The sequence below is a fragment of the Lepidochelys olivacea genome, assembly GCF_965140295.1.
Source record: "Lepidochelys olivacea isolate rLepOli2 genome assembly, chromosome: 7".
In the NCBI taxonomy this organism is placed as follows: Eukaryota; Metazoa; Chordata; order Testudines; family Cheloniidae; genus Lepidochelys; species Lepidochelys olivacea.
Genome location: NC_140417.1, coordinates 9600186 through 9616543, shown reverse-complemented (window position 1 = coordinate 9616543; position 16358 = coordinate 9600186). Strand labels below are relative to the sequence as shown.

Sequence of the window (16358 nt, the reverse complement as noted above, 5' to 3'; positions counted from 1 at the left end):
CATCACCCCAACTGGAGTTTGGTCAAGACACCAGGATTAACACCTTCACCGGGATCATTAATGAGCCCATAGGGTCAGATCTTTGCTTTATGTACAGCGATTTCAACACAAGGACAAGCCCATTTCAGGAATGGCAGCCACCTCAAGGATCTCTCTTTCTAAATGGGTTGACCAGGAATTGAGGCAAGGGCCTACTCTTCAGGTTCACATTCATTTGCTGAACAGGGCTTCGATCTAGGGGAATACACTGGCAGGGTTCACAATTAAGTAGTTTCTGTAAGGGGTGTACCTCACAATACTCTTTTAAAAATTGCAGGAGACACTGTATAAGGGATTCTTTACATGGAGAAATTGACTGGCATAGTTACTGCTGAAAAAGCTATTCTACGATAGCTATTCCAGAATAGATCCCTGTGTGGACACACGTCCAGAATAGATGCTTCTAATCTGGGACTGCTGATTAATGATTAGGGGTCTGGAACACATGAGTTATGAGGAGAGGCTGAGGGAGCTGGGATTGTTTAGCCTGCAGAAGAGAAGAATGAGTGGGGATTTGATAGCTGCTTTCAACTACCTGAAAGGGGGTTCCAAAGAGGATGGCTCTAGACTGTTCTCAATGGTAGCAGATGACAGAACGAGGAGTAATGGTCTCAAGTTGCAGTGGGGGAGGTTTAGATTGGATATTAGGAAAAAGTTTTTCACTAAGAGGGTGGTGAAACACTGGAATGCGTTACCTAGGGAGGTGGTAGAATCTCCTTCCTTAGAGGTTTTTAAGGTCAGGCTTGACAAAGCCCTGGCTGGGATGATTTAACTGGGAATTGGTCCTGCTTCGAGCAGGGGGTTGGACTAGATGACCTTCGGGGGTCCCTTCCAACCCTGATATTCTATGATTCTATGATTCTTCTGAAGTGGAGTAATTATTCTGGAATAAAATCACTTTTATTTGGGAGTAGTGTCCACATGGAGGAGTTTTTGCAGAACCACCATGGCAGTCAGTTTTCCCCCATGTAGAAAAGGCCTAATTAATGCCTCTGGTGCCTGGTCCTCGCAAGAGGGTTAGGATACATGGATTGCTTGAAGGCATTGTACTGGAATGTGAAGATATTTTAACCCCCCTGTCCAAGCCCATCATGACGGTACTTATGTGGGTTTGCCCTTTTGTGGATGGTGGAGAATCAGCATGTCAAGATAAGATTTAGGTCTACTGGAACATGGATAGCATCTGGCTCAGCTCAGTAGCCAGCAGGAATCCTGTTCTGGGTTCTGCATCAGGGACCAGGAACTCCCAATTCATGTACTAGAACAGGAGGCAAGTACCAGCCTGGATTCCATTTTTTTTTTTTTTTTTTAAACTTGAGAGGACTATCCGCTTGGGAGCATTATTATTTTCTATTTGAATTGCCATACCAATCAAAGCAATGGTCCACTTGGTCCAGTATCTTATCCCATAGTAGCCAGTATCAGAGGAAGAGGATCTAAAACCTCCACAGGGAACAGTTATGTGTCAACATGCCAGGAGGAAAGTTTCCTCCTACCCCAGGCTGTTAGTGGGAAGCACGTGATCTGACATCCACTGAATCAATGGTAATACTCCACTGACTTCAATGGACACGGATTCAGCCCTTTCATGATGGGCTTTCGTCCTGGAACATGAAGGTTTCATAACCTTTATATATTTGTATCCTAGTTATGATAAATTAACTACAGTAAATTACTTAATAAAGCTACTTCTGCATGGATGTGTAAGCCTGGGCATGCTTATGGCAAGTTCGTAGTCAGTGATGTGGAGAACCGGAACAAAGCAACATTTTTTTCCTGTTTTTTGAAAGGGTGGGGCAGTACACTGGGTGCTCACTGACACAACTGCTGCCAAGTTCCTGCAGGCCAGACTAGTGCTTCTGCAAAGGCGAACTCATTGCCTGATATGGTTCATTAAGATATACCATCTACACAATTTTCCAGGAGGATCAAACAAAAATTAGTCAAAATCTTTAAAGATTTCAGTTGCTGTGAAGAGACTCAGTGGTGTGGCCTTACAGGGGTTTGTCTACACGGGGAAATTAGTGCATAATAAACTAGGGTGTGAATTGCAAGCACACTAGTTACTCCACGCTAACTGTCTATGTGGACTCTCTTACTGGGTGCCCAGAGTCCCCTTGGGTGGTTTAGCTTAATGTACTCCCAAAGTACAGTAAGCTACTGAGCACAAAGGCACTCTTAAGACATTTAAACAAAAATTCACACATATCATCATTACCGAAGAGACAGTCCCATACTTACGGGTCATTTGATTTTGGTATCAACGTGCCTAATTCTTTAATGCGATCGTTAATATTAAATCTTCTCCTTCGTTCAACTTTAGGAAAATAACAAAGAAATACACATTAGTAAAAACAATGCTTTCTGCTTACAGAATGCAATCCCTTTAATTTAAAGATTTCAAAAACACTTCATGCTTTATACTTATATACATGAATACTTGATACACCACTTAAGCTTTATAAACATACTTGTGATACAGGTAAGTCTTATACCCACTTTTCAGCTGGATAGATTAGGGCACAGAAACTGAGTGATTTGTCCAAGGACATCCAGTTTGTCAGCGGAAAGGCAGAAAATAACCCAAGGTTCTGAATCCCAGTCTCATTCTTTAAGTACTTTGCCATACTTCCTCAAAACACTGCATGATCCAATTTAAAAATCTTAAACCATACTGTGCCATCAAGGAGACGTCGCTATTGAAACCAGTCGGGAGTTTTGCTTTCTAACTAGAGGCATGAGATTGTTTCTTGTTTTTAGAAATGATATAAAGGATCCTAAAGTGTCCTTTTAGAATTTTAAAGTTAGTAAAACACATGTATTCATGGTGGTAAATATAAAAGTATGCTCCTTAAAAATATATAGATAGATAGATAGATAGATAGATAGATATAGATAGATAGATATCCTTATACTTATGCACACAAGTTTAAAGAAGAGATATATGATTTGATTGTGTACGTTACATTTGCATTTAAACCACAGATTTTTTTCCTGGTGAAATTTTGTACAGCGTATTTTGTCAAAGGCAACTGGCCAAAGTCTATTCTCAGTTATACTGGTACAGGTGAATTCAGAATTTGGATCGTAGTCTCATAAGTTTATAAAACTGTTCTCAAATACTTGTTTTAAAAAATAGTGTTTTAAATTCAATAGCAGGTTTAAGGAATCAATATGAGAGAATTTGAGATATTCCATCTGTGGCTATAACCAATAACAAAGTGGTGTAAGGACTGCACAGTAAGCCACCCAAAGCTTTAATGCCTTTTTAAAAATAATTAAATCCTTAATAATCCTCTGTGTACCTTACTCCTCACTGTGGGTCATCAACTAAAATATTAAGGAAATATTGTATATAAGCATAATGAAACTTACTTAAGTTGTGATTGTCTTTTTTCTGCCTCTCTTTAGCCAGCGCCCTGGCTTCTGACTCTGTAGGGAAAATACACGCTGTGCACGTGAATGAAGTCATTAGAATTTTGGAAAGTCAAGGACGCCAACACAGCAATTTATAAAGCACATACATATTTCTGACGTCATTTATCTTATCACTAGGGATAGGCCTCACTACGGAGACCATACTAACACAGCTTTGCCGACTTAACCCCATCCAGCGTTTCTCAAACTGGCGGTCCCAACCCAAAAGGGGATCACAAAGCTATTGCATAGGGGTCGTCAGATCACAAGAAATATTGTGATAACCTTTAGATCCTTTGCTCAGGTTACCATACTTCAAGTTCCCAAACAGAGGACACTGCCGGGGGGAGGGAAGCTGGAAGGGGGGGCGGGTACAGCAGCTGCAAGACGTAAGGATGGCAATACCATATTGTTGTTTTACACTTTTGGAGAGGCTTCAGTGCCTTTGACTGCAGGGATAGTGATTACATGCTTCATTTAATGCTCCTATGAGTATGTACAGTAATTTGGTATCACTTTTTGGGGCGGGGGGGGGGGGAAGGGGGGATCATCAGAGCCTGAAATATTTTCAAAGAGAGGCTCAGCAAAAAAAAAAAAAAAAAAAAAAAAGAGTCTGAGAACCCCTTGTGTAGAGGAGGCTGACAGAAACAGAAAGGGTTTTTCCATCCATGTGGAAATCCCACCTCCCCAAAATGATAACTATGCCGATGGAAGCACTATTCCATTGACACAGCCGTGCCTATATTGGGGTTATGTCATCATAACTGAGTCAGGGATGTGTTTTTTCGCACCCCTGATTGACATTGCTAGGTCAACCTAACTTTAAGTGTAGACCAAGACTCAGAAAAGAGAAGGGACCTATTTCAGCAAGGTACTGAAGCACAATGCTAAGACGCAACATGCTCACAGCCGTGCAAGAATTATCCAAGCACTACAGAAAAAAAAAATTTCACTTCAGGAGTTTTAGAAGCAATAGGTGAAATTCATCCCCGAGTAAAATACAGTGACTGCACGGGAGTTTTACAACAGGGAAGAAGTTAACCCAAAAGTTCTACAGAGGCATGTGCATAGCCACCTAGAAAGAGGAAGAGATTCTTCCACTGGATTTGAACATCTCAGCCCTACTGTGCAGACAAGCCAAGGGTTTAAATCCCACAAGGAAAGGAGGTGTGAAAAATATGCTTAAAAACACTCTAAATCTGCAATTACACATATTCCTGTTGCAGTACAAATAATTGTTCTCATCACATGGGAACACAATACAAAACAAGGAGCAGCTCTACCACAGAACATGATGTGTTTTCCTGAACACAGAAAAGGGACTATGATGTTCTCACCAGGGGTGAAAGTAAAATGCAGCTCTTACTGGTACAGGGCTGCTCTGGCACCCCCGGAAGGGCGTGGCCTCAGGTGGAAGGGGTAGGGCTGGGGGGAGGAGGGGGAGGTCAGTGTCCCCCAGCCAGTCCATCTGCGCTCCCTGGCCTGCACTGCCTGGGGCTCCAGCAGCGATTTAAAGGGTCCAGAGCTCCAGCCGGTGCTGACACAGTAACAGCAGCCAGAGCCCTGGGCCCTTTTAAATTGCGGCCCCGGGACAGCTACTTCTTTTGCCCCCACCACCACCAGCAGCAGCTAGGGGGGGGAAGGGGGCAAAAGGGGCAGCGATGTTAAAGCTTTAATATCGCTACCCTTTTTGCACCCCGCATCGGAGGCCCTGCCGGGTCATCGCTGCCCCTTTTGCGCCCCCCCCTCCCCTCCCCCCATTGGTGGCCCTGCTGGTAGGGACCCGGCAGGGCAGCCGAACCAGGGGCACAAAAGGGGCAGCAAGCGATGTTAAAGCTCTGGCACGGCAGCGCTTTGAAAGTCAGCGGTACGGGCCGGTACTGGCAGCTACATTTTACCAGTACGCCATCCCGGCCCGTACCCCCTTACTTTCACCCCTGGTTCTCACTATTAGGGTACTTCCAGACTTCAGTTATGGGAGAACAAAAGACTTTTCTACCCTGAGGATGCAGAGCTCAGAATTCAGTTTCTGTGTTCACACTGGGGACAACAAAATCCTCGTTTACAGCAACTGATGTCCTCAAGAAAACACTACTTTCTGATTTGATCTGATACTCCCCCATCCCACACGACAGCAAGACAATTGCTTTTTAAAGGGAAATTCTTCAGATGCTTCCATATTTTTATATGCATTCTGGTACCACACAAGATGGGAGGCACTGTCCACACACCGGAAGCTAGTCCCTGCATATGACCTGCTAGCACATATTTGGACGTCTCTGCTCTTACAGTATGTAAACCATTGCTCTGAACCACCCCCATCTAAGGGATGATTGTGGCAGGGAGACTGCCTGGAATTAGGTTGACTCTTATCTTGACTTAACACCCCATCTGAAAGAGCATTCCTCATTCAGAGATTTTTTTTTTTGCTTTACATCCCAAGTCTTACACAACCTTGTACTGTGCATCTGCCAGTCAGGCTGGTTTCCTATGTATTCCCTCGGGCTGTGTGCTTAGCTTGCATCCAGAGGTTCAACTAACTTTCCACCATTGTGGAACATCCTGCACCTGGTTGCTATGGTCTGCAATCAGACTACCTTTTTTAAGCATCTCTACACCTCTACTGCAATCCTAATGGCCTTCCAAGGCAAGCGACCATTTTAGCAGCCACAACTGCCTTGAGAGAAGCATTGCTTTGTTTGTGTGGCGTGACCACATGTCAGAAAGCAAACAGCGCCAATGCCTCGGCACTGGCAAAGAGGTAGGACTCCCTCCAGAAGAGTCAACACATGCAGAACTGTTCTAGAAGTACATTTAAGCTCGCTGCTGCCCAACATCTGTGGTTTACTTCAGTTAGCTTGCGAGTTTGCAGGACGCCAACCTAGCAAATAGGTGAGAATGTAGGCAGCCAAGAAACTATGCCTCTGGCATGTCCGCTGAAGGTTGCGTCCCCAAATACCTGATCATCCTTAGAGTATGTCTTTTGTTAAGAGGAATTGGTCACGTGCTTGAAGCCAGTTTTACATGTGCATAAGGTGTACTTAACAAAAACATGTGCATAAGGTGTACTTAACAAGTGGGCTGAGCTATCCCCCAACTGTGGTTAGCGGCTATTCTGCCTCATTCCCAAAAAGAAAGTGAAACTAAGACAGTGAGAAATGCCTCAAAGAATCCAAGCTTTCCCTTCTCTAAAATGCACCCAGAGTCTTAAAGCTTCACTCTAGTTTGCTTCTGTATAATCTGTATTTTAAATAGTAGAATAGGTTTTTGGGTTGCTGTTTTTTAAACTCATGTCTTTTTTAAATATATGTTCTTTTCCTTGGAGCTGCAATGGAAAGTGATTTTATCAATCTATTACTTCCTAATGCATCTAAACGTTTGGGACCAGAGCACTGTTCATATATAAGGAAAGGCTGTTTTACGACTTAGGTGATGAGATTCTTGGAAGATTCTTAACATTTGTTATGCTATAAATGAGTAAATATCCATTCATTCTACAATACCTGACCACCTAAACGCAGCAGCAAGGGGTTAACTGACACTTGTTATAGATCCCACATTCCTAGTCTGACAGTATTACAAATTATTTTCTTATCATTAACAATCACTCCCACTGGCAGAGTCATTACATACAATATTCTTCTCCATGAAGTCTCTCGAGAAGCATCATGTTCATTCAAGTCGCTATTACACCTATAGCCGGAGAAGCATATAATAGATCCAATCTAGAGAGTAGCTATGTAAGAGACGCAAAGAGCTTTCTATCTTTTAAATGCTACAGGGTTTTACTCTGCAGGTTGATTACGAAAACCCTTGGATTTCCACGCATGATGGTACTGTCCTTGTTTGTTACAAAGCAAACTGATTACATATCTATGGAAAGAAAACTAACCCCATTGTTAACATCACCCCTCTTGTGCTGTGTAGTGGAAGCTAACAGGCCTGCTAGGAAATGAACAAAGTGGAGAATCGAGAACCTTCAAATTTCCATTTGCATAACTGAATTTTCAAAAACATCTCTTAAAAAAGTAAACCCTCATGTCAGATCATTTCAAGTGATAACGTTTTAAGATCATTTACCTGTGAGCTCCCTTTTTATATTGGGAAGATTCGCTGGACACGAGTTGCTGATGTTCAGTCCTGAAGGAGGCATGCCTTGGTTGCCATAAAGGTCTATCAAATTGCCAGATACAGGTAACTGGAAAAAATAAAAGGGAGAAAGGTCACTTGCTGCGGCCCATCTGAAACACTTGAACAAAGCCAACGTTTGCTAAGAAATATGTTCTCGGCTCCATGTGCAAACAGGGAGCTCAACATCACTAATGAAAATGGGCCTGGACATGAAAAATGACTACTCTGGGAGAATGCTGCAATCCTTTCTCAAAGGCAAGATCCCTAGAGACACAGAAAGCAAAGGATGATATAGAATATATAGACAATCCCATTTTTAATACAGACAAAACACAAGGAAGCAAAGGAACTTCATTCTCCAGACTACAAAGGACCTCTGCATAAGAGCTAAGTAGATTTTTCATAACTTATGATATTGTTCCTGTAGAGTTAGTTTTAAAAAACTAAGTATACTTGTGTTGGGCGGAAAAAGGAAAAAAGCCTTTAAAGTTTAAATGTAACCATAAGAGGGAGCCCAAACTCTCCCATAAATGTTAAAGAGTGACATTGCCCTACAGAAATGAATTACACATTCATGTAACGTGGACTTGTTTAAGCCAACTGTATTTAGTTGATCTGAGAGCTCCCTGCATAGTACAGACCTAGCTTGATTTGGGATTTTCCTGTTCTAACATGAAAAACACATGGGGGATGTTTCCACACTTTTTTGCATTATATGGGCCAGGGTGTCTCAAATCACTGAGTTAAAGTGCCATTGCATTCTGCAGGAGTTCCAAGTACCAGAGAAGGCCTGGCAGGAGGGATCTGCAATAACTGAGCCTTGTGGTCACATGACCTCATATTAATGATGTGACTTCACCATGTGACAGGAGAGGATGCAGGCTGCACAAATTGTGCAAGCGAAAAATGTTGGGGTACAGTGGCTTATCGGAGAAATACATGGTCAAAAGTGACAACAAGAGTCTTAACCTAACTACATCCAACTCTCCTAAGCAGACAGGGTAGGGCTGCCAGGCATCCATTAAAAGTCTGGTCAGCGGCGCAAAGGCAGGCTCCCTGCCTGCCCCGGCTCCACACAGCTCCTGGAAGCGGTGGCACGTCTGGCTCCTAGGCGCAGGGTGGGCCAGGGAGGCTCCATGTGCTGCCCCCGAAGTTCCCATTGGCCGGGAACTGCAGCCAATGGGAGCTGTGGGGGCGGTGCCTGTGAGCTTGGGCAGCACATGGAACCTCCCTAGCCCTCCCTGAGCATAGGAGCCAGACATACCGCCGCTTCCGGGAGCCATGCGGAGCCAGGGCAGACAGGGAACCTGCCTTAGCCCTGCTGCGCCACCAACCAGGAGCCGCCTCAGGTAAGCACTGCCCGGCTAGAGCCTGCACCCCGAACTCCATCCTGCACCGCAACCCCCTCCCGCAGGTCAGAACCCCCGTCCCGCACCCTAACTCCCTTCCAGAGCCCACACCTCCACCCCCTTCCCCTCTGAGCCCCCTCCTGGAGCCCATACCCCGTACCCCCTTGGGCATCCCAACCCCCTGCCCCAGCCATGAACCCCCTCTGGCACCCATACTCCCTCCTGGAAGTATTGTAGCCAGCACTGCAAGGTATTTATGTGCCAGATATACTAAACATTTGTATGCCCCTTCATGCTTCGACCGCCATTCCAGATGACATACTTTCAAGCTAAATTTAAATGGGTATTCTACTGTTGTTTAAAAGTGTGATTAACACTGCAATTAACTGCAACAATTTTTTTAATCTCACGATTAATTAAGATTTTTTAAAATTGTTTGACAGCCCTAAAGAAAATGAAGGTTGCAAAGTCAAGAATTCAAAAGTTAGAAAAGTTTTTAAAATACGATGCGATGCGTGTGGGAAACCGGTTTGGGTGTATCCACCTTTGAAAGGAACTAGGAAGCGTAACAGAAGTTGTATCCAACTTCCATCGAATTGCATGAAAACTGACAACTTTAAACCATAAAAGGGATACAAGAAAAAAAAAAAAGGACCCAAACTGTCCAGAGCAGCAAACAGTCCTGGATGGATTTAGGACATACAATTCTATGACAAACTGCCATATCCCTCCTTGGAGGGTATGCATATATGTTTGCAAAAGAGATGATGGGTGGCAGATCAAAGTAACCTACAAGGCTTGAGAGATACAGAGAAAGATCAATTCCAGGTAGGGACAGCATGTTGTAACAGTGTCCCTGTCTAAAACTCTGCAAAGGCGGATGGAGATTTAATATGTTGCCATATATACATACATATGTGTATCACCCCTTTTTGTTTTAATCTGATTCTCTGTCTGGGTTTTACTGCAACTCAGGTGGCTTTCCACTGTTTGGGAACTCACTGTTTGCAGATCATCTCAAAGTAGTGAAACAACCTTCAGTCTCCCAGAAGAGGTAATGGAAGAAGGGCAAGCCTGGCACCCAACTCAACTTGGTCACTCACAAGAGTGTGGTATAATGAGACCTCTCCCATCAGGTGTGTCATTCTCAGGTTTTGGTCCTCCAGACGCACAGGCCACACATGAAGTAAAGTAACAGTGTAAATTTCTGTCACTCTTGTTGCAAGATTATGTCAGGATCCCTGAGTATTACAGCTACTAGAAGTCATGATTTCCAGCTAAAATAATGGCTGGTTGTGCTGGAATCTAATGAAAGGATCTCTTGGGAAACTGGGTGTCAAGTTATGAAACTGAACCATCTCACCACTGATTACAGCCTTCCTATCCTTTCGCAATAAAACGAATGTCCACATTAATTTTATTGTGAGTTTTGAATAATCAAGATGGAAAATGGTCTGGCTAATCCACAAAGCACCATGATGCATTGAGGGGCTCCCCTTTCCCAACTGGGGCATCCTACCTATTCTTAGTACTGTCCTTTTGCTTAAAATTCCTCCTGACCTACAAACATCATTCCATGACTAACACGGAGCTCCTCTAAAGAAGAGATTTGACTGTTGCAGGAAAGGCAAATTTTAAAGGAAGTCAGGCTAAACGTTCAGGAAGCATTCCGTTTTGGAATTTTGCTTAAGCTTCGTTGGTTTTGGTGAGTAGCAGTTACACTTCCCCACTCGGCTCTGCTTTCTAAACCTAATTTATATAGAGTTAAGTATTAAGTACAATACCCCAGCTATTCTGCTGCTGGGTCACTTCCAAGCATACTGCAAGTAGCATGGTGGCCTTTGTTATGTTTCTTACGGTCAGATCAAATACATCACACTTGAGTTTTGGTCACAAGTGAGAAGACAGGTCTTCGGCAGCAAAGGGCGAGTGCTGTAATTTATGGCAAAAAGCCTGATGCTTTTCAATTAAGTGGTGCTTGAACCTCCCATGAGCACTGACTCACTATAGATCTTCTATTTTGAAAATCAAGTGCACTGTTATCACATGTGGCAAACTGGGCCTTTTCTTTTTTTTTTTTTATAACAGAACAACAAAGTCTTTGTTATGGTCTAAGATGAGCTGAGCTATTTATAGATTGAGAGTCTCTGAGGACTGCTTCCTTTCCACGTTCTTTCACCTTGTAGTTAAATCAATAGTAAGCTTACAGATGTTTTACAATGTTACAGCAATACAAAGTTCTAAGGACCCAATCCTGCTCCCAATGGCAAAATTCCCATTACTTCAATAGGAGCAGGATCAAACTATTTGAACAGCAATTACAAGATATGTGATATATTTTTTCTTGTTGCTTGAGAAGAACACTGGCTTGAAGTTTACTGGGGAGAGTGGGATAAGCTTCCTAGCCAATGCAGTTTTACTTTGATGACACAAAGAAGTCCCGATGTTGCCAATCTTATTATAATATCTCAGTATACAGCAAAGTGTAGAAAGCCTGCATTTTTTTTTTTAAGTAATTGATCAAATTAATCCAAAGGACAGAGTCTTTCCTAACGATATTTAAAGCTACTTATGCTGGAAACTGAATACATAACAATGAACTGTATGCAATAGTATTGGACTTTAAAGTTCACTCTCATTTCATTTAAATCACAGATCTCACCAGCTGATGAGAAAGGTCCAACTATGGGAGCAGAAGCAGGCGAGTGGCAGATCAGAGAGTTTCAGGGTTTGGAGATCTCCATTACAGCTGTGAACTGTAACTGCTGGCACATGTCTCTACAGTGTTACTGGGAGCATGTATGCACATGCGGCAACTGAAAGGGTTCCCCACTAAAGTAGCACAGAAAAGCACTGGTGGTTCCTTTCTGGGGGTGCAGGGTTCCCACATCAGGGGCTCCGTGAAAGGGCATGGGGGAAGAGAAATATAGGAATCATTTATGGAAAGAGGTTCTATGGGTTTTAGTAGGGATTAATCCAATAGGATTCTATAAAAATTACTCCAGAAATTAACCGAAGAGGATATCCTTAATAGACGGTATTATACTGCCCAGGGGGGTTTGTTTTAAACCATTCTATTGGGTTTTTGTTTTGTTTTTTAAACCATGCTATAGAATTCCACAGCAGATATGTGCATTTTGAATCATGCTATGGAATTTAGGAGTGAATTCTATCCCTGCTGTAGAATTCTATACAGTGGCTCAAAACACCGATTTAAAAAAGTTATTTTTATAATCCAGAGGACTTTTCTCTGAGCGATGTAACAGAGCTTCTGCAGTGGAGCACATAAGCTGAGAGGGTGTCCCTAGGATAAGTGTGAGAGCTTCTGGGAAGAGAGGGCTAGGCTGTGTAGCATCAAGCAGGTATTATAAAAAGATGGCAACTAGTGCCAGTAAGTCCCTTGAGAGCTAGCTCTTAATTCTGGAATTAAATAAAAAACAAATATCAGCTTTGACTCAGATCTACCCCATCGGACTTAACAGCACTGATACCATAGGCAAACAATTTATTGGGGTCTCTTCCATCTCACACATCCCTCATTTCTTCTTCTCTCTGGATTTCTGAGCTCCCTTCTCGCTTTCCTCTCTTTCTTAAACTATCACTTTCTTTACTCCCTTCTGTTATTTTTCTGCCCTCTGACCAACCTCTCCCTCATCTAGAAAGAGATCTCTTGTCTACACACAGAAGTTACACTGGTTTAAATTAAAGGTGTGATGTTGAACTCATTTGGTTAAACCTGTGCAGTTTTGCATGTGGATACAAATAGGTTTAAAGCTGGTGTATGTCTGTCTGCTTACCTTGTACCTGATGTAAAGCTATGTACAGATATAGGAATGTAGGGGCACAGGGATTTTTACACCTGGGCTGCTGATTCCCCAGGTTGCTTTAACTTCCCTGGGCTAGCTCCATCTCACCGTGTAAGGACAAGACTAGGTGAAATGGACTTTCCCTTTGCTAATTGGAGACTGGGCTAGGTACCATGACGACCTCCCATTAGGGGTGAGAGAAAAAAACTCCTCCCCTTGCAACTAGCCCAGGAACAGCCTAAATCTGACTCCAAGGCAGATGGTTATGGCTATACCAAAATCCAACTCCTTGTAGCAGCTGTTCCACAGCATTTTTAAACCATTTTTTAAAACCAAGTTCCACCCTGTTGCTTTCCACTGTAAATTCTTAATGCTCATTATATCACCTACCTAACCACTAGAGACGGTGGATAGCAAATTGTGCTGCACTCCAATTTCACACTAAAAGCTATTCTAAAGCTGAGAAGATTTAGAGGTAGCTAGACAGGACGTCTAGCAGTCACTATAATGGACAAGAAAGGACCATTGTACCGTATTTGCCATTTGCAGGGCAGGATCCATCAGGCCAAGAATTTCTTCATTATAACTTGATTCCAAGCTAATTATGTCATCAATTACATCATCCATCTGCAACAGAAAGGTGAACGGGGAAAAATGCAAATTACTTGAAACTGAGTTTGTAACAGTAATAGTACACAATAGTAATATTAAAAAAATAAAGAGAGAGACCCAGCAAGGCACACTGCCCCCCCTCATTAGTTCTGTATCTGTTGGACCCTGAAAGCTATGCATTTTTGCCATACTCCAATTCAGTCTCCCAGTGATAATCACTGCTCTCCCAGCCCAGGAGAGGGTAAGCTGCCTTCAGATATCATCAACGACATTCTTTAATCAGCAGGAGGAGTCAACATTGAGTTGCCAAGCAAATCAAGACCAAACATGCCACAATTCGGTTGGTTTGGGAGGTATAGGACAAGGAAAAGGAGCACTGTCTCCAGGCCACCAACCAGCCTGGCAATTCTACACCATTTCAGAATGGTTTCTGGTGGCAACTTCGGAGAGTCCGTTCTTGTATAATGGCCAGCATTTGTATTCCTAGGGACTTTGATCAGTGTGAGGTTTGCATTACAGCTTTGTAGCTGATAGCCCCACAAGCTCATTCCCCCCCCCCCCCCGAAGTACCATAAAATCAGGGATAGCAATAAACTGTGATTGCATGTGCATTGCAGAGGATGGAAACAGAAGTCTATTCAAACAAACACATATATAATTTGAGACTAGTTTCTGTGCTTTTTTAAAACTAGCATATAACTTTTTTAAAGCGTTGTGGGACTTCTATGAACCTTCCTTCCTGTTCCTCATCCATCTCTTCTTTCCAACCTCCTTTCCTCACCTTTCCTTCGCTCCCCTCCTAACCCTTGCATTTCACTCTCTTGCCCATCACCATTACCAAGGATTTCAAAAGTTTGTCCTTGAAATGGTTGCCTCCATCTCTGGTGGAATCCAACTGGTTCATCTCCCTGACACTTCTCTGTTGGCAGCTATTTCCATTGGGCGACTCATAGGAGATGCAGTTTCCATACCAGCTCAACAGAGCAGGGAGTCCAGAGAGGAAAACATAGTAAAAAAGAGACACTGTAGCAATTACAGGCTATATACTAGACACTATTTTTGCAGAGGAGTGAGAATTCATATCCTTGACCCATATTATTCCTATTCTAATAAGAAAATATTAAACCACCTCATCTCACGTTGTCAAATCTGAATGCAATCTCTATAGAAAGAGGAGACTTTTGTTAGTCTCTAAGGTGCCACAAGTACTCCTTTTCTTTTTGCGGATACAGACTAACACTGCTGCTACTCTGAAACCTATAGAAAGAGGTCATTCAACATACTAGAGCACCCTAAATAAAATGATAGGATAGAATTAGAATGTATTTCTCCTTTCCACTGAAATCCTATGGAAAGAGCAACATACAGGAGCATTCTTTCCAACAGTTTTCCCAAGACTTGCTTAGAATGTAGAGGTTTTTCATAGGCTAAGATTGGCGTGTGGAAGAAGGGTCAACCCTTTTCAGATATATTTCTAATGCACTTCTGAAATAAACTCATAGAAAGGACATCACAGTTTTGGTTTCTATATAGTAATTCTGCCACTCATCCTTTAAAAAAAAACCTGCTACAAAGTAGGGGGTAGATTTCCATATTGGTGATCATGGAGAAACACAGGTTCTCTTTATAAAGTGTTCTGTTCTCTCAACTCCTGTGTCATACAGTACCTGCATGCATGACGCTCGCGTGTGTGTGTTCAGAGCCGGGCACTCGTTCTCCACCCTGCTTTGCTCTTCAAATTTATAAAATCCCTGTAAATATAAAAAAGGGGGTGGGGGGAAGCAAAGCATGGACCTGAATTTATGGCATAGTCTCTCCTCTAGAAGGGCATGGTGGAGCCAGTGTCATGCACACATGTGCCTGATGACACAGCAATGTGAAGCTTTAACTCCTTCAAGAAAAAGCAAAATGGGGGTGTGATCATGACTATGGGACGGAGCTATTTTATTTTCATTTGTTGTAAAGCATGGAAACAATGGAATAAAAACAGGGAAAGCCCTGCTCTCTTGGCACATGCAAAGCGATTGCTGCAAAAAGTAAATCTGAGAAGACATACACATTGCATTATTATATACTATCAAAGTAGGAGCACTGGATAAATTTGTTTTTAGAAAGTCGTCTTCTTTGGACTTATGCAGGTGCACAAATACATACCAACTTATATGCACCGGATAGTCTCACACTTACAGATGTGAATTAGCACTGGCACCATTCATCAGCACCAGTAAGGCTGTTGCTGCAAATGCTGCTGCAGAAGACTTCTAGGCATCATCCAAGTGAAATTTTGCATGTGCACAAAGGAGATCTGAGACTGAAATCCCAAGCAGTAATATTTTAAAGGCTATAAACACAGTGATATTTTGGGAAGCTATCTAACTAACTCATAACTCGAAAGAGAGACAAGGTGGGTGAGCAAATATCTTTTATTGGACCAACTTCTGTTGGTGAGAGAGACAAGCTTTTGAGCTTACACAGAGCTCTTCTTCAGGTCTGGGAAATGTACTCAGTGTCCCAGCTAAATATCAGGTGAAACAGATTGTTTAGCATAAGCAGTTAACACATACTTCAAGGGCCTATTCAAGGTGAAGTGGCCTGATAACACCCTTGTAGTCATAGGACAGAAAGGGGGAGGGGGGTTAAGGGAGTTACAGGTTGTTGTAATAAGACATAAATCCAGTGACTTTGCTAGACATTAAAAAATCACAATCTTAACAACAATATGAATTTAAGCTCCCAGACTTATCTTTTGAAAGTACTGTGCAGGTTTCCTTCAAGAAGGACTGAGAGATCAGATACAGACGGATTGCTTTTGTGAGAAGTAATTTCAATTTTATTTTACTTCAGTAATTCTCTCCTCACAATGGTTTGTGGTTTTCTTTCTTTTTTTTAAAAAAATGCCTTTTGCTCTTTATACTCTGAATGAGCCACAAAAGCATTATTCCAGAAAGTTGCAGCCAACAAACAAAAATGGCTTTGCATTCTCCAGAGGTTAATTACTCACCAT

General features: G+C 42.5%; 1 protein-coding gene across 8 annotated transcripts in view; it reads right to left on the bottom strand.

Moving 5' to 3' along the window:
- The window catches only part of MITF (melanocyte inducing transcription factor), a 169268-nt gene that overhangs the window by 8175 nt on the left and 144735 nt on the right, over nucleotides 1–16358 (bottom strand). For 6 of the 8 annotated variants that reach the window (XM_084634189.1, XM_084634196.1, XM_084634195.1 and 3 more), the window contains exons 4-8: nucleotides 15022–15105; nucleotides 13274–13369; nucleotides 7537–7654; nucleotides 3415–3489; nucleotides 2281–2356 (exon numbers count right to left, since the gene is read on the bottom strand). In XM_084634189.1, the coding sequence (XP_084490315.1) occupies nucleotides 2281–2356; nucleotides 3415–3489; nucleotides 7537–7654; nucleotides 13274–13369; nucleotides 15022–15105 (449 nt within the window). The remainder of the gene's footprint in view (nucleotides 1–2280; nucleotides 2357–3414; nucleotides 3490–7536; nucleotides 7655–13273; nucleotides 13370–15021; nucleotides 15106–16358) is intronic. The other 2 variants (XM_084634190.1, XM_084634192.1) reach the window with 1 other exon arrangement.